Source organism: Terrapene carolina, unplaced genomic scaffold (genome assembly GCF_002925995.2).
Source record: "Terrapene carolina triunguis isolate 2854851 unplaced genomic scaffold, T_m_triunguis-2.0 Scaffold67, whole genome shotgun sequence".
Taxonomy (NCBI): domain Eukaryota; kingdom Metazoa; phylum Chordata; order Testudines; family Emydidae; genus Terrapene; species Terrapene triunguis.
This window is the reverse complement of record NW_020664418.1, coordinates 22993437-23019964: the sequence shown is the minus strand read 5'-3', so window position 1 is coordinate 23019964 and position 26528 is coordinate 22993437. Positions and strand designations below refer to the sequence as shown.

Genomic DNA, 26528 nt, shown 5'->3' with positions numbered 1-26528 from the left:
TAGCCCTCAGATCCAGGGCTTGAAAGAACTGGGAAATCAAGCTGCAACTGTTAATGATGGAGTACTCCTTTTATCTTGATTTGGTGCCTGGTCAGGAGAACCCCCCCTGAACATCAGTCTATGGGGGTATCTAGCATCTCATCAACCTCAGTGCAACACTCTCCTGGAAAAGGGAAAGCCTCAGAGACCACCTCTAAAGATCTCAAGAAGAGGAGCTCTAGCGCTCCTGTTAAGGAGTCTACCTGAAAACCATCTGAGCTGGTCAATGGTCCGGGACTTCGACCTTTTGGCTCAGTACTACAAAGGAAAAGGGCTCCTCTGATACTAGTGAGGCAGGAAAATCCCATATCTCTAAGAGTAAGCCTGGCTCCAAGAAAGCCCCAGTACCTTCTGGTGGAGATGGCCAGAGGAAACACAGAAGATCAGGGTCAGACTTAACCCATCTCCCAGTTCCCATCTCAGGTTCTTCAGTGCTATGTAAAACTAAGCCTCCATCTACATCAGCACCTTCTGTAAAGCACTTGAAACTCTTGGTACTGTCCTGCAGGTTCAAGCATGTCACTCAGTACCGCAACTCTACTCTGTACTTCAGGACTTTAGGTAACCAAAGGATCCATCCCCTATTTCTTTCCATCCAACTACTGTCAAAATAGATTTCAGGATGTATTGTATGTTGCAGTGCTTCCAGCATTCTACCTCCTTCTGATGTGTCAACTCATTCTACAAGGTCACAGGCTACATCTATGGCTTTACTTAAAAATCTCCCAGTATCTGAGATTTGCATGGTCCTCAGTACCTTCTCAATACCTTCCCCAGGCATTAGGCTCTAGTTAATGCCTCTAGATCTGATGTGGCTGTTGGCAGTGCAGTTCTTTCCTCCGTTCTAGACTCAATTCCAAAGTTCCCTCCTCCTTCTGGGGATACTGCTTGGGAGTCATCGGAAGTGGAGCATCTATAGGGACACTACTCAAAGAAAAAGAGGTTACTCATCTTGTGCAGCAACTACCGTTTTTAGAGATGTGTGTCCCCTATGGGTGCTCCACCACCTGCCCTCCTTCCCCTCTGCTTCAGAGTTCCTTCTGAGACTTAGCAGTGGAGAAGGAACTGAGGACGGTTTGTCTCGGTGCAGGGCTTGAGAATATCAGCAGTGCATGCGTGGGCCAAACGGACATTGCTAATGAAAATCTCTTATCAAAGTCACGGGGGGTGCATGTTCACGTGAAGTGAAGTGCCCATTGGCGGGGAGGGGGAATGCATCTTGAAGGACTACAGTTATTACACAGGGTGAATAACCTTTTTTTCGTTGAGATGTGTAGTCCACATACATGGGATATGTGTATATGAACTATATATCTCGAAGAACATCCGTTACTGCACAGGTAAGTAATCTCCTTTTCTTCTTAGTGATTGTCCATATCATACTCTACTGCTGGTAACTCCCAAACAGTAGACCTTCCCAGAGGCAAGTACAGGGAGTTCACTCCCACGGGGACTGCAGCACAGTCCTGCCAAACAGAGCATCATCCCTGGTTGCTTGCACTCGTGCATAATGTTTCATGAATGTGTGCACAGAAAACCAAGTTGCCAGCCTGCAGATGTCTCTGAGGGATATGCCTGCCAAAGAGGCCACTGATGTAGCCTGCCCTGGTAGAGTGTGCTAGTATTCTGTGAAGGAGAGGAGCCCCTGCCAGTCTAAACGTGAACTGGGCTATCCAACTGGAATATTCTGAGTGAACACTGCTTGTCCCCTAGCCTTCCCCCCCACATAAACCACCAAGAGATGGAGGGTTTTTCTGAAGGGCCTAGTACAAGTAGAACAGGAAGGCCTTTCTTGCATCCAATTATGCAGCCTCTGCTTGCCTTCCCTGCATGAGGCTTCAGGAAGAACTATGACAGGTTGACGACTTCATTAATGTGCAATTCTGGAAGACCTCTGCATTCCTCTTCTTCCCCCCTCCCCTTCCCCTGGGTACCTGTATCCCTGGTTCCCTGGCTGAGAAACACTGCTGTAGGGAAGCTGGGTCCTTGGCAAACTGGGAGTGCTTATGGGGCCCACACACCCTATAAACTAACATTGTACCATATGGGAGGTCATGGGGGCTGGTATGAATGGTGACTGTACCAGTATGGATTGGAGCCTTGGATCAGGCCCCATTTGAGACTATGCTCCCCATTCCCAGCATGGCTCATGCTAAGTGAGACCTATGGCACATCTGGGTCATCCTGACTGGTGCTTTCTGCAGTGCTCAGGGAGTTTTTCCTCAGCTTTGATGTACCTTTGATATCTGACAGCCATGTCATTTTGTGAGGCTTAGAGTCAGAGCTTAGGGAAGACATTCTGCACCTCTTCTGCTCAGTGTCTGGCTGGACCTGACTCTTCCTCGGTATCAAGGCCACTTTGGGGAGAGCATCTCAGTTTGTTTTGATGGTGTCTCTGGTGCAAACCTTGAGGATCTCTGGTCCTCGAAAGGTTTGGAGGTTGGGGGCCCAGGAACAGAGTCTGGATGTATGGACTGCTCCCAACAAGAAGGCCCTCAAGCACTAGTCTCTTAAATGCTGTGTCTGTTTCAAAAAGGACCTGCAGATCTCTCACCAGTCCAGAACGTGCCGCTTGCATGGCTGTTGAGATGTATGATGGTCTTGCAGGAGGGGCAGTGCTTTAAACTCAGGGACTTGTGCTTCACCACGTGGAATCACAGGCAGTACTGGTCCACTCTGCCCTTTATACTTTGGTCACACACATGAGGAAGCAAAGCCACCTCTCCAGGTACTGCTAACTAAAAAGTTCTCCAATGCATGTGGACTAGATATGTGATAGTCTGCATTATATTCCACAAGTGGTTATCACTTGAAAAACTTGAATTCCCCTCCCTGTCATTAAACTCTTCAATCTGGACGTTCTTGTAGGCTCTGTTTCAAGAAGTCTCTACTGTTCCATTACTGCTGTTCTAAGCTGCCTACTCTCTTCTACTTTCTTCACATGAAGAAGGGTCTGACTGTGGGACTTGCAGCTGGGCTGTGGTGCTCATATGCATTTTTTTAAGCAAGTGACAGATTACTTTATTGAAGAAACTGATGCCAAACTCCCTCATTTAGGTTCCTGGAGATGTCTAATACTAGCTCACCCCATCTGACTGACTCCCATCCCTTCCCTCTTCTTTCATCTTATTTTAAAAACAAAATTGTTTATTGCCCCTTCCGGTGAAAAAATGTTAGCCACTGAAGGGACATCACAAGCTGGAAACACTACATGCTAATGCACTAATTGCATGTTCCTGAGATTGGCTCTGTGGCAGGGGAAAACCAGTCAAGTCCCATGTGCAGGGCGGGATTTCTTGGAAGGAGAGTTGAAGAGACATGAAAACTAGCTCTGCCTAGGAATCTGGACCTGGCCTTTCTTCCTAGTAACCACAGACTTTGTTTCTGGTACAGTGCCCTTTACCTAGGAAAATTGCCTGATTTATAGGGGTTAAATGTATTATATGTTATAACAATTCATGTTTAGGCATACCAATTTTAAGTAGCACTGATATTGATGGGACTGATTGCATGGGCAGCCTAGCTGTACTGGGAATTCCCATATGTTTTCCCATTTTCAAAATGGAAAAGGTTAGTAAGTTAGTTATTTATCAGTACATAAATGCTATGGTGAATTCTGTAGGGTAAATAGAAAAAAATGCATTTTTAGTGTCTTCTACAGATTTATCATCTAGAGAGAGCTTGAAAGCTTTACTTGCATATGTACTATCTCTGCAGGACAAACATGCTTTATTAGATGTTACTCCAAATGCTGTGGATCGCCTGAATTATGCACAATGGTATCCCATTGTGGTGTTCCTGAACCCTGATTCCAAGCAGGGTGTAAAAACCATGAGAATGAGACTGTGTCCAGAATCACGGAAAAGTGCCAGAAAATTGTATGAAAGAGCTCACAAGCTACGGAAAAATAATCATCATCTCTTCACAAGTAAGTAAACAGCAGGAAATGTTTATGAACCAAGCCCAACTTAAATTGGGGCAGGGGTAATATATCCAACAGAGGTTTGAACAGCATCTCTTGTATAATGTGAATATGATTTTTAGATTTGCATTGCTAGGTAACGGAGTACCAGTAGTACCCATTACATCGAAGCCCCTCAAATTTTAATAAAAAGTTGGTTAGTGGTTTTCACAAGTTTCAAAGATCTGTCAGTACTAGTGTGTATTCTGTGTAGTTCTTTTCTTCTCTTCTTGTATTTCTACTTTCTTCCTGCCTCTCTTCTTGAAGGGGAGGTAGCAGACAAAGATCCCTTCATGACCCATGGTACATTTTGGCCCCTTCCCAACCTCTTTTTTTTTTTTTTTTCCCCCTTTCTTGGGTATTCTATCCTGCTCTCACTGTGACTAATTCCCACTGTATCCATGACTGGCCTTCCTTCTTGCTCTCTGGTCCTGTTTCACTTTCAGACTTATCTGTTGCCCCATAGTAGCAAAGAGTGGTATTAACAGTGAGAGAGCTGTGATGGCTTAACACGTGGTTCTGCTTTGAAAGCGACTGTAAAAATGACATCCTAGGGTGCTGCAGTTTTCTATATTTGATTCCTGAATCATATATGATCAGTTTCATTAATTTAAAAAAAAAGTTGATTTTTTGCTTACAGGGCTGGCAATTAATAAACCTCAATCAAGCTAGACTCTTTCTTCCTTGTATGTCATCACCAGTAATACTTTTGCAGACCTGTTGTATTTGTGTAGTCTCAGATAGGTGGAATTTAGTAAAGATCTGTCCTGCTGAAGCACATGTAGGAATCTAAGCCACCTCACTTTCTCTTAGCTGTGTTGGCTTGGCAAGGCCAACAGGAGTAAAAATCAGCAGAAACTTATGAAATCTAAAGGAAGCAGATAGGACTCTGAATTAAACACAAGAGGAAAGTATTTTAAGGAAAAAGATGCCACATTAATAGTTTCTTTTAGAGTAAAATTGTGCTTGAACTCAGCTCTCATTGTTAACTGTGATAAAATGCCCAAAACTACTTTATATAAAAGGGAGACATAAATAAATGTGTGTATACAAAGTGCCCCAAGAGTTATTTAAACTCACAATTCACATTGCATTTGATGGTAGTGGTCCAGAACTTTCTCCAACTGAAAAAGAAATGTTATAGAAGAAGTCCTATTAATCCCATTTTATTTTTAGCTACTATCAACTTGAATTCAATGAATGATGGCTGGTATGGAGCACTAAAGGAAGCAATTCAGCAGCAACAGAACCAGTTGGTGTGGGTTTCAGAAGGAAAGGTAAGAAATGTCACTTTCCCTTTGTTTGAGTAGGAATGATAAAACCATTACTGTTCTTATATAATACAGTAGTGAGCAGTCTTTCCTTTCCCTTTTTCATTATCATATTAAGATTGTTGTAAAGTATCTGTGGGGAGGGGTGGATCTTTGTGACTTAAAAACAATCCTGGTGATATTGCTGCTCTTAGTGGTCACCACTGTATCTGTACATCTCTCTTCCGTTCCTCTCAGATGTGCTTTCAAGACAATTGGTTTTTCTCCTGGAATGAAAATAAACTTTTTATAGTTCTGCCTATCACTTCCAGGTCTAAAGGAATCAACTGACTCAGTTGACAACTGTGAACTGCTCTACACTGATTTCTACCAAGATAAAAGTATTGACATAACCTCGGTAACGAGGACAAAAAACTTAGTTATTTGCCTATGGAAATCGCTTACAAAGAGGTGTGGTGGATTATCTGTCATTTGAAGTCTGTCAGGATTAGTGGCTTTGTAAAAGATATACACTAGCACAACCAGAAATTATGGACTAAATGCAAGACTTAGTGGGAGAAATTCTATGGCCTTTGTTTATAAAGGAGGTCAGATTAGAGCTTGATGGTCCCTTGTGGCCTTAACACGTACAGCACAGGCAATTGCATTGTAAGCTTCCCCACACTGCCGGTGCTAAAATACCCCAACCCTGTTGCTTAGTAGGAGAAGATAGTTATGTTATCATGTACATTCAATCATTGGTCATTTTTCTATCAAGAAGGGTGCCAACATCAGAAAGGGCCTGAAGAACTGAGTAGAAATGATTGACTCATTTTGGGTAGGCCACTAAACAGCTGTCAAGTGAGAATTACTCTTAATCTCTGCTGATATGCCTAAAATTCAAACTAGTAATCTGGATGTGGTGGTGGTGGTGATACTCTAAGGCAGGGGTGGGCAAACTTTTAGGCTCAAGGGCCACATCTGGGTGGGGAAATTGCATGCAGGGCCATTAATGTGGGGCAGGGGGTTGGGGTGCAGGAGGGTGCAGGGTGCGGCAGGGGGCTCAGGGCAGGGGGTTGGTGTGCAGGAGGGGGCTCAGGGCAGGGGATTGGGGTGCGGGAAGGGTGTGGCAGGGGGTTCAGGGTGCGGGCTCTGGCCCGGCGCCACTTACCTGGAGCGGCTCTGGGGTGGCAGCAGTGCACAGCAGGGCTTAAGGCAGGCTCCCTGGCCCCGCGCCACACTGAGAAGTGGCCAGCTCCACATTTCTGTGGCCCCTGGGAGAGGGTAGAGGGCTCCACACACTGCCCTCGCCTGCGGGGACCTCCCCCGAAGTTCCCATTGGCTGCGATTCCCCGTTCCTGGCCAATTGGAGCTGCGAGGGGCAGTGCCTGCAGGCAAGGGCAGCACATGGAGTCCTCTGCCCTCCCCCAAGGGCCGCAGGGATGTGGTGCCTGCGGCTTCCGGGAGCGGCACGGGCAATCCCACAGGCCAGATCCAAAGCCTGAGACGCCAAATCATGCCCGCGGGCTGTAGTTTGCCCACCCCTGCTCTAAGGGTATGTCTGCATTGCAGTTAGACACCTGTGACTGGCCTATGCCAGCTGACTCAGACACGTGTCTAATTGCAGTATAGACATACCCTCAGAGACTGGTTCCTAATCTGTGGGGAAGGCTCTCTTTAAGCAGGCATATGAGATGTAGGTGGGGGCAACGGGAGCACAGGAATTCCAGCTGCATGCAATGGCTAATGCCACTTATCCCACTGCACCATTGCTGGAGGGGGTGGGGGAAGGAAGAGAAGCTCTGATTCCCTCTATATGCTGCCCCTTTCCCTGCCCCATTCTGGTTGATCCCATGGGACTGGGAAGTGACTGTGTGCAGCAGCTGGAGAGCCAGCAGGTATTGAAATAGAGAAGCAATGGAGATAGGAAAACTGCAGACTCCTACCCTCAGAGCATTTTATATGATATCCTCCAACAATAAGGGCTTGATTTTAGAGGTGTTCAGAGTTGTTGAGCACCTACAGCTCCTGTTGAATTGTTCAGCACATCTGAAAATCAGACCCTTAATCACTTTAAAGAACCAGGCTTTTTAACTGCCCATCACAAATTGGAAGCAGATGCATACAGTGTGTTGGATTTTTAGTTCTCCACAAGAAAGTATCCTCCCCAGTTTCCCATAAAAGGTGAAGGGGCATCCTTTGAAAATTATTAAAGATCTTAATTTAATTTTGTTTGACACAGGCAGATGGTGCTACAAGTGATGACCTTGACTTACACGATGATCGCCTTTCCTACCTGTCAGCTCCAGGTAGTGAATATTCCATGTACAGCACAGATAGTAGACACACTTCAGACTATGATGACACAGATACAGAAGGGGGTGCCTACACTGATCAAGAACTTGATGAAACGCTCAATGATGAAGTTGGGACTCCTCCGGAATCTGCTATTACACGGTCCTCTGAACCTGTAAGAGAGGATTCCTCTGGAATGCATCATGAAAGTCAAACATATCCTCCTTATGCATCGCAAGCTCAGACCCAGCCAAATCATAGAATCGATTCTCCAGGATTTAAAACAGCTGCCTCTCAATCGGTAAGCAGCAACTTTACTCTTTGTTAGGAGGTATTCTCCTTAGAGTGTAAGCTCTTTGGAGCAGGAACTTTTGTGTACAGTCCTTGGCAATATTGTGAATGTGCCACGGAAGCTGCCAATAATAATGCCAGAATGGATTAGAGAATTTGGGGGTTTTTTTCTTATAAGGGGCTGTGATTTATTTTGGTGTGAAAATACCTGACGTTCCAGTCTACTTTATATATTTAGATATCTGCTTCATTTTGTAAAAAGTGATATAATGAATTTCTAAAACTGCTGAAAAGTGCTAGTGCCTGATACTTTCTATCAGTGCTCTTTAAACAACTATACATGTAGTAGATGTGTTTGATCGAAACATTAGTATTATTTTTAATATAGACTGGAAAGTCATAGCATTATACAAGAGCACTATATTTAAAATATTTTGAACACTTCACAGAAAGCAGAAGCCTCACCTGCAGGCCCTTACCTTTCCCCGTCGCCTGAAACAAACCCTGCAACCTCATCACCTTCTGCTGTTAATCCTAATGTAAACTTAACTAATGTCAGACTGGAGGAGCCCACCTCAGCTCCTTACAACTCTTTTCAACTACAAGCTGGCCCCTTAAGAACACCAAGCACTGAGGGAGTTCACATAATGCTAAGAGATCAAGAGCCATCATCCTTATCACCGCATATAGATCCAACAAAGGTACCTGTGCTGCATCATTGCACTAATTTGCTGCTATACATCAAGCTAGCACATGATTGGGTTTTTTGCTCCTTATTGGAGAATTCCTTTTGAGTTTTCTGAGGGTTCATGAACTATACAACAGTGCATCTAAATTTCTAAGAATCATCCTATTTTTTGTTTGCATGGCTTCAAATTGTACATCCTCTTCTGTTTTTTCTAGAACAAGAAATTTTAAATGAAAGTTGCTTTGTCTGATTTGTTTTTTTTGTTTGCATATTTGATTTAAATTGTCAACATTCTATGCTGTTCATTAATGAGCCTTTGTCAAAAACCTGTGTCCTCAAAATGATGCTAACCTTGTCTCACGCCTTACGGTTTCCAGTATACTAAATGGAAACAGATAATTATAAAATGAGTAGAGCAGGATACACTGAATACAAATGTGGAAATTAATTTTAATGTTTGAAAAAATTCATTCTTAAAAAAAAAAAAAGAGGACTGCTTTTCCTTGTAATTTAAATAAACCCCTAAACTAATTTTATCTAATTCTGCTTGCAGTGTAGCACTTTAAATAAACGTAGGCACAATCACTTTTTTCATGTTACACATGAGACTTTCTCTTTCTACAGGTATACAAAAAGGATCCATACATTAGCGAGGAGGCACCAAGACAGAACTACGTCTTGAAACAACCAGCAGTTAATCATCCAGTACAGAGACAGGAGAAAGAGACAAATCTGATCTATGAATCCCAGGTTCAGTATGCAGAGAAACAACCCAGTAGAGAGTATGAGCCGTCAACATATAGGTATGATTCTACGAACTATGTAGATCAGTTTTCCCGTGGTTATGACCCTCGTCTACATTATGATGACCGTATACCTCCCTATGAGGACCACTGGGCATATTATGATGAAAAACAGCCCTACCAGCCGAGACCACCTTATGATAACCAACCTCCTAGGGACTTTAACCCCAGACAAAATGCAGAAGAGAGCACAGAACGCAGCTACTACCCAGCACAACCTCGCTTTGAAGAACCACCTCCAATGGTTTATGACAGTAGGCCTCGCTATGAACATGCACCTAAAAACTTCAGTCTACCACAACTGCGATATGAAGAACAGCCCGCTGCTGGATATGATATTCACAGTAGATATAAATCAGAAGCTGAGACATACCCTTCAGCAATATCTAAGTCTCCTGAACCTAAGCAGTACTTCGATCCACATATGAGGGGCTATGAACAAGGCCCTCCACAAGGATTTAATGCTAAAGCAGGACAGTATGAACCTTCTCATAGCACTGCAGGTGTTCCTCCTCCTCCTCCCCCCCCCTCATCACAAAGCAAACCAGAAGTACTGCCTTCCAACAGTAAACCACTGCCTACACCACCAACTCTAACGGAGGAAGAAGAAGATCCAGCCATGAAACCACAATCAGTGCTAACTAGAGTTAAGATGTTTGAAAACAAAAGATCAGCATCGGTGGAAAAAATCAAGGATCCTAACGATACACCAGCTGTCAAGGTAAATAATTTATACGTATAAATAAGCTTTCACTTCCTGTTGTTAAACTGATGGTATACTGAAGTTAAGTAGCAAACAAGGTTGTACCAGAAACAGTAAAGTCTTTCTATATATAAAGAGAGGGAGTTCTTTCTTTGTTGTACTATCTTCTTAGCTATGTAACTTCAGTATACTGTATGTTAAAAATAGGAAGTGGAAGGTTTTATTGAGAGGAATTTGCTACCCTAAATGCACCCTTTCTTCAGGTTTTGATTCTTTGAATCACATGGTTTTCTTTTAAACCAATACCATGGATACTTTCTAAATGTAGGAATATCATGAAGTAAATCTACGTGTTTTTGATTTTTTTACAGCCTCCAGAACTAGCACCTAAACCTGCCATTGCCACAGTGAGTGGTTCCAAACCAACCTCTCAAAATCAGTATGAACATGACAAAACAATTTACAGGTAAATGTACCATTTCTCATTAACACACAAGTATGTAATCTAATAATACAAGAGTGGATGTTTCAATGGTGAGAGATTTCTGCTTGGGTATTTAAAATTACAGTAGAAGTGTTATATCAGTGTGACATGTACATCTGTAATAGAGGCCGCCAAGACACTTTTCTTAAAGGATGCTCTGATGCAAGATTGAGTGAACTTCACTGTGCCCTTTTCTCAGATCCTTTTAAGAAAGAAATAATTATGGCATAAGAAAAGACAGCAGCAAGTTGGAGACCTTTTTAATCTTTAGTCTAGATAATTTAGAAATGAGTAAAGTCGAAGGAAAGGTGGTAAGGGATTTTTACTGTTGTGATACAACCTCCGTAGCTAACTAACCTCAATACAGTATATGTTAAAGGCTGAAAGGTTTTGCTGTCAGTCCACTGTTTAGTCATATGTAAGCCTCCATATCTTGCCAACTAAATGCAATTCTGTTTATGCAAATGATGAGTATTTGAGAAGCAGTTGTAATATATTTCTACATAGTTGTATGAGAGTTACTTTTAAATTGCATCGTGGTTAGCTAGATTACAAAGAAGCATTTGGGATGTGGAATTCTAATTAAAATACAAACTACTACTAAAAACCACCAAACAAACAAGAAAGCAAAGCATTAATGATCATCATCATCATTGCTGTTTAGGGCTCCAGAACCACAGAGACCTCAAGTGAAGCCATCTGAAGACATAGTACGTTCAAATCACTATGATCCTGAGGAAGATGAAGAGTACTATCGAAAGCAGCTTTCATACTTTGATCGCAGAAGTTTTGAAAATAAGCCCTCTACACAGGTTCCTTCCAGCCCTGAGCCTGCTAAGCCAGTACATCCTCAGAATCAACTGAACTTCACTAACTATTCTAAGTAAGATCTTTCATCTTATCTTGTCTTATTCATTTGTTTTTAAAGTGGGGTGGAATTTAGGAGTAAAACTGAATTTACTATGTATGAATTCTATAACCACCAAGATGGGCATCCAAAGTACCTGATGAAAAAGCATAGCTTTTGTGTAACAAAAAAGACAGTTTTAGTGTCGAGAGACTTTATTTGTATGAAGTTAGTCTGAAAAACTTCATTATACTTTTTGGATGTGATGATGATGCTAGACGTCTTTCTCTGTAGATGGAAACATCTTTTTCCCGTATGCACCACTTCTTTGATTTGGAACATTTATATAGAAACTGTATGAAAGCTCTGACAAAAATTTAGCGTGTGTGTGTGTGTGTGTGTGTGTGTGTGTGTGTGTGTGTGTGCATATGCACATTTTTACTACTTTCTCTGTTTTTTAATTGAGAACGTCACCACCAGGTAGTCAATAGGCTTTCCCATGCTCTTTCAGTATTTTAGGATCTGTCTGGTTCCTAGTCATTTGTTCTGCCCATTTACCTCATTGCGAGCACCAGTGTCTGGAGTAGTGGACTGAGTCAGGGCACCTGGATTCTATTCCTAACTCTGACACTTCACCTCTCTGACCTTCACTTTCTCCATCTGAAAATTGAAAATGATAATAGCTTTTTCACAGGCTTTGTGTGTGCTGAGGGATTTTAGGGAAATCTCTCAATAGAACGGTCCAGCACTAGATCAACGGTGGAGGAATTCACTAAAATTCAGTGTTAGTTACAATTACAGGGTATAAGATAGTGTAGATACATTATCAGGGAAACAACAAGAATCTGTGGGAAAATAACAGTCTAGGAGTTGAGGCTTGATACATAAAATTCCAAATGATTTACTGAATTTGCTGCCCGATATCTTTTAAAGGTGGTGGGGGAGGAGAACCTAAAATTGCACAAGTCAACCAAGTATATTCTACAAAGAAAAAAAGGAAAAACTTACTGAATGGTATGAATCATCTAGTTACTAGCTTGTTAATTGTCTAGGTAAGATCTGCATATAGAGCAATGATCTCCTACTTTTTTTGCTCCTCCCACGTGATACTAAAGGAGGAGAGGAATGTGTTTAGTGACCCATGATCTTTGATTCCCAGGCAGCTGTGAATCAGTCCCCTTATTTTTCATCCTACCCTATATCTTCTGAAAGAAAGAAACGGACTTCAACCACCTAATAGTTCTTGGTAGAGGAAAGGAGTCCCTTTCTTTGCTTCCAGACATCACAAGAAGTGACCTAAACAGCTCAGCTGACCCCCAGAGTCTACTAGGGCTTTCAGCCTTGTGCTGTCAAAGCAAAACTGGGGAATTTTCTTACCCCTTGGAGAGTATGCCCTGAGCAAGTGATTCCTTCACCATACAGCAAGACCCTGAGGAACAGTGGCTGGCAGTGATGATACCTCCAGGAGGTGCTGTAAGTTTTAAGTAATATTTGTAAAGATTTTTAATATTCATAATGAAAAGAACTATACCAGTGCAAACAGCAATGTTTATCCTCCTTATAAATGGCTTTACTGTAACTTAATTGCTGAGCATAATAAAATATGTATGCACATCTGAAAGTTCAAAATAGCAATGTCTTCATGAACTGGAAGAGTGTGATGAATAAATGCATCTGTTTAATGGCTCAGAATTCAAATTAGGTGCCCTAGAGCAGCTGGCACCTGAGCAGGCACTGAAAAAGGGACCATTTTCTCTTCTGCTTCACACCTGAATGTGTCCCATGACATTTCCATTCTTTGGTGGTAGTTTCTGTGTGTGTTGTAGAGGGTAACTTCAGGCCTCAATATACAGGAAAGTGACATAAAACAGCTACAAAGAAAAGTAGTGTTGCCATGTATGGGACTGAGAGACAGCTTGATTGTTCAGAAATGATAGAGTAAGCTGTTCTCTCTTACGAAAGAGTATTAACCATTAGAAGAGACAGTAAGAATAGAAAAGCAAGGAAATGAATTAGACAATATGCTTCCTAGTACTGACTCTTAAGATATACCTGTGTGTATATGTGTGCACATAAGATACTGTTCCCAAGCTAGAGGTTTTTGTTTTAATGAGTGTTCCCTCTTACTCAGCCAATTTCTAGACCGTGCCTTGAGGATTGGTTGGTAACGTTCTCCAAAATATTCATGCGTTGGTGACGACTCTGTATATGTCATTATTTTTCCAAAAATAAATGTGGGGCTAATTGGTGGTGATGGTGCGAAATTGTTTACAGGTCTGCAACCTCTTGTTTTTGAGTAATCCATATATCTTGTTTTTGAGTAATCAATTCTTTTTTTAAAAAGAGATGTAGCTAACACTACTAAAACAAATCTCAAATATTCATCAGTTAACTTTAAAAAGCTATTGATATTTTGCTGTTTATATAAGCAGGCTTGCTAGAATTTGATTTTTACTTTTTCATAATTTCAGTGCATATCAATGCTTACTTTTAAGCTTTTTTCAATTTTTATCAATTTAAATTTTCATAGTTGAAAGAAATTATGGGGAAGTCAGACAATTATTTAATGGCATAGACTTGGAGATTCAAAAAGTTAAATCTTTATAACCACTAAAACACAAACTGTCAACATAACAGGTCAAAATATACAAACTAATTATCCTTAATTCAAACGCTGATAAATTCTCAAGAATCACTTTTCTTTGCCTCGCTGTAAATTTTGATTATTATCAATGAAAATATTTTGTTATTGGTTTGTGTGTGTACAGTGAAATCTGTGTTTACCGACATTTACTGGTAAAAATCTAACCCTTCTGTATAAGTGTCTGTTAACACTGAGCACATCAGCTCTTCAATGAGTTAAATCACTCTAGTTAATAATGAAGTTTCATGGTAGAAATGAGGCAGGAGCATAACGAAAAATAGTTTTCAAACCAAACCACAGTACTGAAATGCATTTTAATAGCTTTCTTCTCTGGATGATTCATTACAAACACTAGTAATGAGAGGAACCTAAGCAAATGTCTCAAATGGTACCTTAATATCCCTCTTCCATTAAGATTTTTTTGTTGTTGATATTGTTGTTAATAACTTCTAAATAATAGTTTGTACAACTTGAAGAATTAAAAAAAAAAATTAGAACTGGGTAAAGGTGGCCAAAAATACCCTCCACAAATAACCACTTTTAAAAATTAACTTGGCCGTGCTTGTGCCCCTGTTTGTGTGCCTTTATTGGTGTGAATCTTCACTGAACGCCAGTTTCAACATCTACATGAGTGTGTGCATAAGCTGAATTTTAAATATGTATAAATGAGTATTGGCATAGGAAGCAGTTGTGGTTAGAGAATGAAAACAGCATCCTGGCGCTACTTTGGCCATTCACAATTAATGCAGCTTGAATTATTACTCTGGAAAATCCAGGGAACTGTTTGCAATCAGTGCAGAGGTACAAAAGTTTGCAAAAATCAATAAATAAAAATTCGCCTCTTGGATGATGATGATTGAGGAAATCATGATCTGTGAGTAGAAAGAGGCTAAATCCATTAGATAAATCATTCATGGAAAGTTATTGGTTCAGCTCCATTTATAATAAATGAGTGTGTAAAAAGAACAAAGCAGCAGTTTGAGTTAAGGTGTTTTGAAATGCTGTTTCTCTATTAAGTTTTTATGACAATCCAAGTAGTCTTAGACAAAGCAGCACAAATTTTACTAGAAAGCTAGTTCCCCAGTACAATTTAAAATAAGTACAGTAACTGCTATTTGATAATTTAGAGTGAGTTTGTGCAAGTTTGTGTAGCTAACATACAAAACGTTTGTTATTCAGGCCCCAAATTTAACTGACCTCCACCAGTTGCTGAACCTTGATGGAGAATGTCCTATGAATGCAAAGTATATATTGAGAGAGAGAAATGAGTATACACTCTTATGTGGCTTTGCAGTATCAATGAACAAGTACTGTGGTTTCTCATCTGTAATCTTTTGTGGTGCCATCATAGATGCTTGCATTCAAATAAACTGAGCTTAGTGTCTGTTCCTTTAGAAGAAATTCACATTTATCAAACAGAAAATGGTGAAATCTGAGAGGATGAACATTCTGATTTGTAAGAGGGAAATGCAATCAATTAACTGTAAACAAAATAAACACTTCACGTGGGAGTAGTAATGGCTGAGCAAAGTCAGGCCTGGCTGGGCTGTAAGATTTCATCAGAATTTAACAGACATGACACGCTCTGGAGATAAGGGATTAGATTGTTGGTGCTGTTTGCAAATAGGCATTTCTATCATAAAATTATGTCTTCTTGATCTCAGTTAAGTTGTCAGGTTCAAGACAGTTGTTCAGAGCAGAGTTAAATGTCGAGACTGGATCTTTTTCTAAAAGCTTTATCTACTTTCACAGTGAGCTCTTCGGTGTATTCCTGATGTCACTGTAGAAATGCAGGTGGTGGGTAAATGAGGTAGGATTGGATAATACAGGAGGGAAACATTTTAAAGACAAAATTGATCCACCACTTTGGGTTAATTGATCTACATTAGCTATTGTAGTTAAACCGTCACTGCAGTACAGTAAGGGGCATTTCACTAGGCAGGTATTTCACTATTCTTTGTCCACTGTCTCTAACTGAGCTACTATAAAAGGGCAGCAAAAATGTGATGATACTAGAACTGCTTGGTGGTATTAACAGGGAGAGGGGAAATATGTATGCATAAAACCACAACTTAATGGTGTTCATTGATTGTATTACTGAAGAGAAAAGGGGGGAAATACTATAACACATAACAGCATCACAATGGGTCAAATTTTCAAAAGTACTTAGGAACTGAAGTCCCATTGGCTTTCAGTGGGGTTTAGGAGCTTTTCAAATACATGATTTAGTCTCCTAAGTCAGCTAGGCACTTTTGAAAACTTTGCCCATTATCCTAAACTCTATTAACATGGGGATTGTATTAGTAATTTTAATTTGTTAAACTCGTGAGAGTTAATTGTTAAAGTTTCAACAACAATGATGTGGTTATGGGAAGGAGGAGGCATTTTCATCTCTTCTCTTCACATCTCTTTCTGATTGGGGAAAACAGCTTTTGGGCTGAAATTCCTGTGGTTCTAATCAGGATGCTTTTAAGGAAGAGAGAGTAGCTTTTCAGTATGTGATCTTCATGTATTCTATTCAGATTTTGTAAGGGGACCTACTAAAGCAGGGGTAGGCAACCTATGGCACGCATGTCAAAGGCAGCACGCAAGCTGATTTTCAGTGGCACTCATACTGCCCGGGTCCTGGCCACCAGCAGGGGGCTCTGCATTTTAATTTAATTTTAAATGAAGTTTCTTAAACATTTTAAAAACCTTATTTACTTTACATACAACAATAGTTTAGTTATATATTATCAGCTTAGAGAAAGAGACCTTCTAAAAACATTAAAATGTATTACTGGCACGCAAAACCTTAAATTAGAGTGACTAAATGAAGACTTGGCACACCACTTCTGAAAGGTTGCTGACCCCATACTAGAGTACAGACGCTCCCCGACGTATGCAAGCGTTCTGTTCCGGAATGCCTTACGTAAGTCAAATTTCGCATAAGTCGGGAACATATACCTGACAGTTACGTGCTCTTCCCCCCCCAACCACCACCACCACCACCACCACATTAAAAAAAAAAGCCTACGGAAGTTTTTCCGTAAGTGTGGATTTCTGGAAGTCGGGTTTGCGTAACCCGGGGACCGTCTGTATGTAACATTTAAAATAAACCTCTGAAGTTGTTGGAGAGGGAGGGCCTTCTGAGGACATCTTAAAGGTAGAGCCACCTAAGAGATCTGACATGAATGCACTGCGTACATTCTTGGAACACGCAATAACAGAGTTAAATGCAACAGCACTTTGGGTTTGATGGTTTTGCATATTAAAATCATTATCTCTGTTTATCCTAATAGCCAGTTATTTTTGCTAATATTTTATGGTATTTGGCTTTTCTTACTCACCAATAACAAGAAAGTGACTTAAAGATTTTTTTGCACAAATCTCATATAGTATATAGATGATTAGCCACTAATAGATAAGAAATTACTAATTAAACAAGTAATGGAGGGGTGTTGTTAAAAAAAACTCTGAGCCTAGAATTAGTGTCTACTCCTTCGCCCCTCCCAGTTTATATTTGCCTCATAAAGGCACCTATCACATGTAGATACCTGCTTCATGAAATGTCTATTTTTGTAAATTTCTTGGCAACTTGCCTTGAATAACCATCTAGAAGTTCTGATCCTGCAGAGAGGCTCCTGCTTAGCTTTGAGTGTGAGTTGCCGCATTGAAGTCAATAGGACTGTTTGCTATTAAACATTTGTATAAGTCTTTGTAGGGCCATAATCAGGAGCGCTGCCAGCTTTTTTGCTGCCCTAGGTGGCGGAAGGTCCCACCCCTGAAATGCCGCCCTGAAATGCTGCCGCCAAAGATCCGGCCGCCGCCCCCCAAATGTTAGCGCCCTAGGCGACTGCTTAAGTCGCCTAATGGGTTGCGCCGGCCCTGGCCATAATATTAACATAATTTTACTATTTAGACAGGAGCAGTGCATTTTGGTCAGATGCAACACAGTTGTTTATGACAAGCCAAAGTTAAATACTTACATGAGTCTTGTGTGAGGATTCACATAATTATAAATTTCTAATGCTATAACTCAGCACTTATCTTATTGATGGTTTCTGTGTTTGGAAGAAACATACATTTTGGCATCTCGGCTTACAATTTCACTGTACATCGGTGCAATACAAAGCAGGCAGACTCTGTTAATTTTAAAATATTTTTCATCCATTGACTGACACATTTTGTATTAATATTTTATATACATTTTTCTGCCCCTAACAAATTTACATAGCTGTTTTGGAAACAAAATAGTCTAGTAAAGTAAGTAATAAAATCTGTCTACTTGGTAACAATAAACTCAATACTGTAAGCAAACTAATCTATTTACAGTTTGAATGGTTTGGTGTTCCTTATAAGAAATGCTAAGTTGTAACTTTTACATTTGAAAGAAACTCATGTTACAGGTTCAGCACTGAGAAATGTATGTGTACCAATGTTTTTATTCATCATATTTATGTCCACCAATCAGGCGTTCTTCATGGGGGAATCATTCCAAAAAGTCCATTTTAGAAAATATGTGGCACCAATGAAGCTCCTTTGTAAGGGTAATGTCACATTTGTGTCTTCTAGTTGTCAGCAGTTGTAGTACACGGAATAGTTTTGTCCCTTCCTCTTCTCCTTTGCTTTATAGGCCTATTGCTTAGGAGAGTGTATTCTCAATTATAGACACTAGAGCAAAACTCTCCTTATATGCAGTGTGGCCTTTCATTTAAAGGTTGATTGTAAAAGATTGTCTGTTTTGAACTGTTAGATTTAGGTGATGTGTTGGGAGGTATTGTTTTACTCAGTCTAGTCTTGCTATTCACTTTTTCTTTCTCCCATAAGTTTTCTTTCAGAATTATTCTGGTTGCCCTGTAGTTAAGTGGTAATGTTAGACTTTGCAAATTTAAAAAGTTCATTAGTGCTCTTTATGAAACATTGCTGGCTGTTTTGGGTCAGCTTCATCACTATTCTTGAACAATGAACATGATTTGGCCACCTCTTCACTTGAGGTTAAACTGTGTTCAGCACGAGGTCATTTGCACCTGTTGCTAACTCCTTTATCAGCAACTGACAAATTACAGTCTTGTCCACATAAGGTAAATAACATTTGAAAACTTTGTCTTTGAGTTGGGTTTACATCTTAGGATAAAATCATGGCCTTCTCTACACTGGGAAAACTTATAAAAATATTCCTTCAGTTTTGTAGTATGAAAAAAGCGGCTTTATTTTAACAACTTGAACAAATTATGTAGGTTTGTCACTAAAGTAGAAAATGAGTAATATCCATTTCTATGCCCTGTTCTACCACAGAGAGGAAAGGATGTTTATTGAAAAGTGGTAGGAGCCATAGTGTAGGTGAGGGACCTGCAGCTAGATCTATAACACCATTTTGATTAAATTTACTTTTCAGCAGGCTTAACTGAGAGAATGGTAAAAGTGAGTGTAGCAGCCAGAGCCAACACTCTACGATAGTGCTCTGCAGCAGGTTTTGGAACCTATGAGAATTTTTTGCTAAATTTTTCCTAATGTAGACACAGCCTATGAGTTTGATGATCCTTTCATTGGCCCTGGTATCACAAGTAGCTTAATTGAAGTCAATGTAATTGGTGTAAAAATGGTGTAAGTTAGATGAGAACAAAGCCTTAACCTCAGGTGCATTGTGGGTGTTCTTACAAGAATATAAATGGGGGGTAAAAATATTTGTACAATTTGACATAAAACCTGATGAAAGTAAAGATTCTTCTTTGAGTTCTGGGTATTCCACATGTGGGTACACATGTGCTTCATGTTTCTGAGATAGGATATTTCTAGCAAGCAGTGTCTGTTGGTCTGCACTTGTGCAGTTGCTGTCCTTGTGCTCTGTACTGAGGGCATAAAGGTCAGTGCGGACCGACAGTTCTCCAGGGCCTTCTCACCACCACATGGCCTGAGTCAGAATCCTCTGTGTCCAAAGGTTCTTCATAGCCTTCTTATCTGTAAATATACACTGAAAATAGTTTAGTGTTTTTAATGGATTTTTCCTAGTTGTTGTTATGAGCCTAGGATAGTTCCTTCCCTGCCTCAGGGTCCCTACCTTCCTCTCTCCCCCAGTTGGGAGAAGAACTATGCCCAGAGTTCTGGAGTTTGTGTCTTCTGCCCCTGTTCCTTCTCCATCAGTGGCTAACATCACCACTGCTTTGGGGAGGCTCACATTGCCACCAAGTGCAGTATCTGATGCTCCCCCCCATCCCCAAACACATGAGGGATGGGAGCCCCGTCTGAGGAAGTATTTCTTGGATAGGGCCCTACCAAATCCACAGCCATGAAAAATGCATCACAGACCGTGAAATCTGGTCTCTCCCTGTGAAATCTGGTCTTTTGTGTGCTTTTTGCCCTATACTATACCGATTTCACAGGGAAGACCAGAGTTTCTCAAATTGAGGTTTCGACCGAAAAGGGAGTTGCGGGGTGTCACAAAGCCTCATGGATCAGATGAGGAAAGGAGGTGTGACAGTCAGCAGCGACCCCCTCCCCCCCCAATAGCTAGCAGCCGTTATGTCAGCCAGCGGCCATTAGGGGGAAGCAAACACCTCAAGTACACAGTAGCCTGAACTTTTCAACTGTCTTCCCTTTCAAGGCCTTAAGGTAGTTGGAGCTGGTCCCAAACTGGTTTTCACTGACCAGATAGCAGAAGCACGGGTCTGGCAACCATCAATCAAGTGTTAACACGGCAAGGGCCTTTGTCTGAATGTGTATAAAGGATCTGTGAAATTTGTGTAAGACAGAGTTTTTGTACCAAGGTGCAAAGCTCTCCTTTCTTCTGCAGAATAAAGCAACCTTTTCCTTATCCCTGTCTGGCTGTTATTGGCTCTCAGCTAGGTGGACCCGATATTTCGGTAACAGAGGCATTGCACCCTGGGCATCAGGCGGGTGCTAACTTTCTACGTAGATAGAATGAAGCCATTACGTAAGTCAACGCAGCTGTTCATGGCAGATAGGATGAAAGGTCACCCTGTATCCATGCGGAGCTGGCAAAGGTACCCTCACCGGCAACTGTAACAGCTCACTCAACTAGAGCACAGATGCCACTGGCAGCCTTCCTGGCACAGGTGCTGATCCAAGAAATCTGTCAGGCTGCAACCTGGTCGTCAGCCCAAACGTTCGCATCACATTATGCCCTGACCCAGCAAGCTCGAGAAGACGCTGGCTTCAGCAGAGCAGTGCTACAATCTGCAAGGCTGTGAACTCAGAGCCCACCTCCAAAGATTCTGCTTGTGAGTCACCTACCATGGAATCGACGTGAGCAAGCACTACATAAGAACGGCTCTACTGGGTCAGACCAAAGGTCCATCTAGCCCAGTATCCTGTCTACTGACAGTGGCCAATGCCAGGTGCCCCAGAGGTAACGAACAGAACAGGTAATCATCAAGTGATCCATCCCCTGTCGCTCATTCCCAGCTCTGACAAACAGAGGCTAGGGACACCATTCCTGCCCATCCTGGCTAATAGCCATTGATGGACCTATCCTCCATGAATTTATCTAGTTCTTTTTTGAACCCTGTTATGGTCTTCACAACATCCTCTGGCAAGGAGTTCCACAGGTTGACTGTGCATTGTGTGAAGAAATACTTCCTTTTATTTATTTTAAATCTGCTACCTATTAATTTCACTGAAAGAAGAAAAAACGGTTACCCACTTTTTTGTAACTGTTGTTCTTCAAGCTCTGTTGCTCATGTCCATTCCATTACCTGCCCTCTTGCCCCTCTGTCGGAGTTGTCGGCAAGAAGGAACTGAGAGGGCATAGGGCCTGCAGCGCCTAAATACCAGTGCATGAATGTGGCACTCAAGGGGGCGACACAGCCGGCCCTATGGATACCGCTAAGGTGAAAATCTCTGATGACCACGACATGGGTGCGCGCGCACACCTACAATGGAATGGACATGAGCAACACATCTCGAAGAACAACAGTTACAAAAAGGTGGGTAACCATTTTCTTCTGGTTTCTGGACCTCTTATGAGTATCAGTATGTCCTCCAAACAGCATCTGTCCCCTACTGCATCTGTTAACTTGGGAGAGAACAGCAATATCAAACATCCCAACCTGACCCTCTTCTCTTCACAGTATTTGAATGAGCATCAGACTTAGAGTGTTCATGTTCAGAAGCCATTCAATCTATTATCAATCAAAGCAGAAAGGACTATATCAGAAAATGCTATCTAGTTTAACGGAGGTGTTTCTCTACCTGGATGCGACAGAACCAGTTATCTCCAGCATCAGTAGATATCCCAGCTATTTCAGACTATCTCCTGCCCCGAAGATGTCAGGGATTCCCTTTAGCTACGTAGCAGCAATCGATGCCTTCCATCCTCCAGTAGAAGGCCATTCTGTTTTTATTCACCCAACAAGTGGTGCCACAATGGGACCTCAATCTTATACTCTCACTACTTACCAACCACATTTCCATTGGCCATGTGTCCAATGTCCCATCTCTCCATTAAGGTCACCTTCCTAGTCGCCATCACATCAGCCAGACAGGTGAGTGAACTAGGAGCTCTTATGGCTGACCGACCATAGATGATATTTCATAGATTCATAGATTCTAGGGCTGGAAGGGACCTCGAGAGTTCATCGAGTCCAGTCCCCTGCCCTCATGGCAGGACCAAATACTGTCTAGACCATCCCTGATAGACATTTATCTAATCTAATCTCTTAAATATCTCCACAGATGGAGATTCCACAACCTCCCTAGGCAGTTTATTCCAGTGTTTAACCACCCTGACAATTAGGAACTTTTTCCTAATGTCCAACCTAAACCTCCCTTGCTGCAGTTTAAGCCCATTGCTGCTTGTTCTATCCTTAGAGGCTAAGATGAACAAGTTTTCTCCCTCCTCCCTATGACACCCTTTTAGCTACCTGAAAACTGCTATCATGTCCCCTCTCAGTCTTCTCTTTTCCAAACTAAACAAACCCAATTCTTTCAGCCTTCCTTCATAGGTCATGTTCCCTAGACCTTTAATCATTCTTGTTGCTCTTCTCTGTACCCTCTCCAATTTCTCCACATCTTTCTTGAAATGCGGTGCCCAGAACTGGACACAATACTCCATTTGAGGCCTAACCAGCACTAGAGTAGAGCGGAAGAATGACTTCTCGTGTCTTGCTCACAACACACCTGTTAATGCATCCCAGAAACATGTTTGCTTTTTTTGCAACAGCATCACACTGTGACTCATATTTAGCTTGTGGTCCACTATAACCCTTAGATCCCTTTCTGCCGTACTCCTTCCTAGACAGTCTCTTCCCATTCTGTATGTGTGAAACTGATTATTCCTTCCTAAGTGGAGCACTTTGCATTTGTCTTTATTAAACTTCATCCTGTTTACCTCAGACCATTTCTCCAATTTGTCCAGATCATTTTGAATTATGACCCTATCCTCCAAAGCAGTTGCAATCCCTCCCAGTTTGGTATTATCTGCAAACTTAATAAGCGTACTTTCTATGCCAATATCTAAGTCATTGATGAAGATATTGAACAGAGCCGGTCCCAAAACAGACCTCTGCGGAACCCCACCTGTTATACCTTTCCAGCAGGATTGGGAACCATTAATAACTACTCTCTGAGTACGATTATCCAGCCAGTTATGCACCCACCTTATAGTAGCCCCATCTAAGTTGTATTTGCTTAGTTTATTGATAAGAATATCATGCAAGACTGTATCAAATGCCTTACTAAAGTCTAGGTATACCACATCCACCGCTTCTCCCTTATCCACAAGACTCGTTATCCTATCAAAGAAAGCTAACAGATTGGTTTGACATGATTTGTTCTTTACAAATCCATGCTGGCTATTCCATATCACTTTACCACCTTCCAAGTGTTTGCAGGTGATTTCCTTAATTACTTGCTCCATTATCTTCCCTGGCACAGAAGTTAAACTAACTGGTCTGTAGTTTCCTGGGTTGTTTTTATTGCCCTTTTTATAGATGGGCACTATATTTGCCCTTTTCCAGTCTTCTGGAATCTCTCCTGTCTCCCATGATTTTCAAAAGATAATAGCTAGAGGCTCAGATACCTCCTCTATTAGCTCCTTGAGTAATCTAGGATGCATTTCATGTGACTTGCAGGCATCTAACTTTTCTAAGTGATTTTTAACTTGTTCTTTTTTTATTTTATCTTCTAAACCTACCCCCTTCCCATTAGCATTCACTATGTTAGACATTCCTTCAGACTTCTCGGTGAAGACTGAAACAAAGAAGTCATTAAGCATCTCTGCCATTTCCAAGTTTCCTGTTACTGTTTCTCCCTCCACACTGAGCAGTGGGCCTACCTGTCCTTGGTCGTCTTCTTGCTTCTAATGTATTGATAAAAAGTCTTCTTGCTTCTCTTTATTCCTGTAGCTAGTTTGAGCTCATTTTGTGGCTTTGCCTTTCTAATCTTGCCCCTGCATTCCTGTGTTGTTTGCCTATATTCATCCTTTGTAATTTGTCCTAGTTTCCATTTTTTATATAACTCCTTTTTATTTTTAAGATCATGCAAGATCTCATGGTTAAGCCAAACTGGTCTTTTTTTGCCACATTTTCTATCTTTCCTACCCAGCGGAATAGCTTGCTTTTGGGCCCCTAATAGTGTCCCTTTGAAATACTGCCAACTCTCCTCAGTTGTTTTTCCCCTCAGTCTTGATACCCATGGGACCTTACCTATCTGCTCCCTGAGCTTACCAAAATCCGCCTTCCTGAAATCCATTGTCTCTATTTTGTTGTACTCCCTTCTACCCTTCTTAGAATTGTGAACTCTGATTTCATGATCACTTTCACCCAAGCTGCCTTCCACTTTCAAATTCTCAACGAGTTCCTCCCTATTTGTTAAAATCAAATCTAGAACAGCTTCCTCCCTAGTAGCTTTTTCAACCTTCTGAAATAAAAAGTTGTCTGCAATGCAGTCCAAGAACTTATTGGATGGTCTGTGCCCCGCTGTGTTATTTTCCCAACATATATCTGGATAGTTGAAGTCCCCCATCACCACCAAATCTTGGGCTTTGGATGATTTTGTTAGTTGTTTAAAACAAACAAACAAACAAAAAAGCGCCTCATCCAACTCTTCCACCTGGTTAGGTGGCCTGTAGTAGACTCCTAGCATGACATCACCCTTGTTTTTTAGCCTAACCCAGAGACTCTCAACACTTTCGTCTCCTATGTCCATCTCCACCTCAGTCCAAGTGTGTACATTATTAATATATAAGGCAACACGTCCTCCTTTTTTCCCTTGTCTATCCTTCCTGAGCAAGCTGTACCCATCCATACCAACATTCCAATCGTGTATTATCCCACCAAGTTTCAGTGATGCCAACAATGTCATAGTTGTACTTATTTATTAGCACTTCCAGTTCTTCCTGCTTATTACCCATACTTCTCGCATTTGTATATAGGCATCTAAGATACTGATTTGATCTTGCCTTCCAGTTTTGCCCTGACCTTCCTTTCTCTCTGCCATTATAGCCCACGCTCCCACCTATTTCCGACCCATCTCCCAGGTCTCCATGTTGTCCACTTACCTGTTCTCCACTTTCCCCCTGACTCAGCTCTAAATTCCTTCTCCTAGGAAGGGGGGAAGCTGATATCTGTCTAGTCCCCCAGGAACTGGCTTGAGGGGGAAGGTATGTGATGGGGTATGCAAATCCCACACTGAACCAGCCAGGGTTACCAGACTGTCATGGTGCTACTCAGCCTCACTGCACTACACCTGCACTTGCTGTCAGATACTGACTGGGCAGTTAAAAAGGGAAGAGGACAGCTCAGTCCTGGCTAAGCAGGGAGGAGAACAGACCACCTGTCCATTGCTTTCTAAGGAAAGGACCAGCCCAGAACCTCTGCAGAGACTACTGACTGCCAGAGCCCTCTAGAGGAAGGTAGGCCTGGCACAGGACTGTTGGGTTTTGGTTTACTCCATAAAGACTACTGGTCTCTTTTTGCTGCCTAGGACAGGCAGAGGAAGCCTAATGAGACTATTGTAGGCATCCCTTACATGTTGGGAGCTGGCTCTATAGATTTTTGCGCCCTATTTGAGTTTGCCCTGTCATTTGTCTTGGACCCCGAACAGCATGGTCCCACGGTGGCAGAAATGGGCCTGTAGTGGTAACTCCTCTTGTTGTGGGATGAGTACTGTATATGGTTGGAGATTTTTTTGTTCAAAATCAACATGACTAGAAGTTAACACTTTAAATCCAAACTGCCCTTTTACAATACTGACATATTGAGATCTTAAAATGAGGATAATTTACTTTTGGCAGTCACAGGCCTTGTTTACTAGCTGTGAGTGGCTATCCCAGTCCAATCTCCTCACAGCATCTTTCAGGGTTGGGACTGCTGGTGTCCTGCTTTAATGTTTCATCCTGCCTATATTGGAATGGGCAAGGAGAGCAGCTCTCTCCTTGAAGCAGAACTGAGTGATCTTTCCTCTCCATCGAGCTTTTGTTTTAGATCCCAAATGGAGCAGTATTCTGGGGTTCAAATTGAGGGGAACCACAGAATGCACCACATGGGATCTCATCCATTCTTTCAGGAAGAGCCAATGTTGTCTT

The 26528-nt window shown here is 41.6% G+C and overlaps 1 protein-coding gene across 1 annotated transcript in view; it reads left to right on the top strand.

Annotated features, from left to right (window-relative positions):
- The window catches only part of TJP1 (tight junction protein 1), a 117132-nt gene that overhangs the window by 70342 nt on the left and 20262 nt on the right, over positions 1-26528 (top strand). The window contains exons 16-22 of the mRNA XM_024198507.1: positions 3757-3967; positions 5177-5277; positions 7493-7846; positions 8286-8537; positions 9149-10048; positions 10402-10496; positions 11179-11397. Coding sequence (XP_024054275.1) covers positions 3757-3967; positions 5177-5277; positions 7493-7846; positions 8286-8537; positions 9149-10048; positions 10402-10496; positions 11179-11397 — 2132 coding nt within the window. The remainder of the gene's footprint in view (positions 1-3756; positions 3968-5176; positions 5278-7492; positions 7847-8285; positions 8538-9148; positions 10049-10401; positions 10497-11178; positions 11398-26528) is intronic.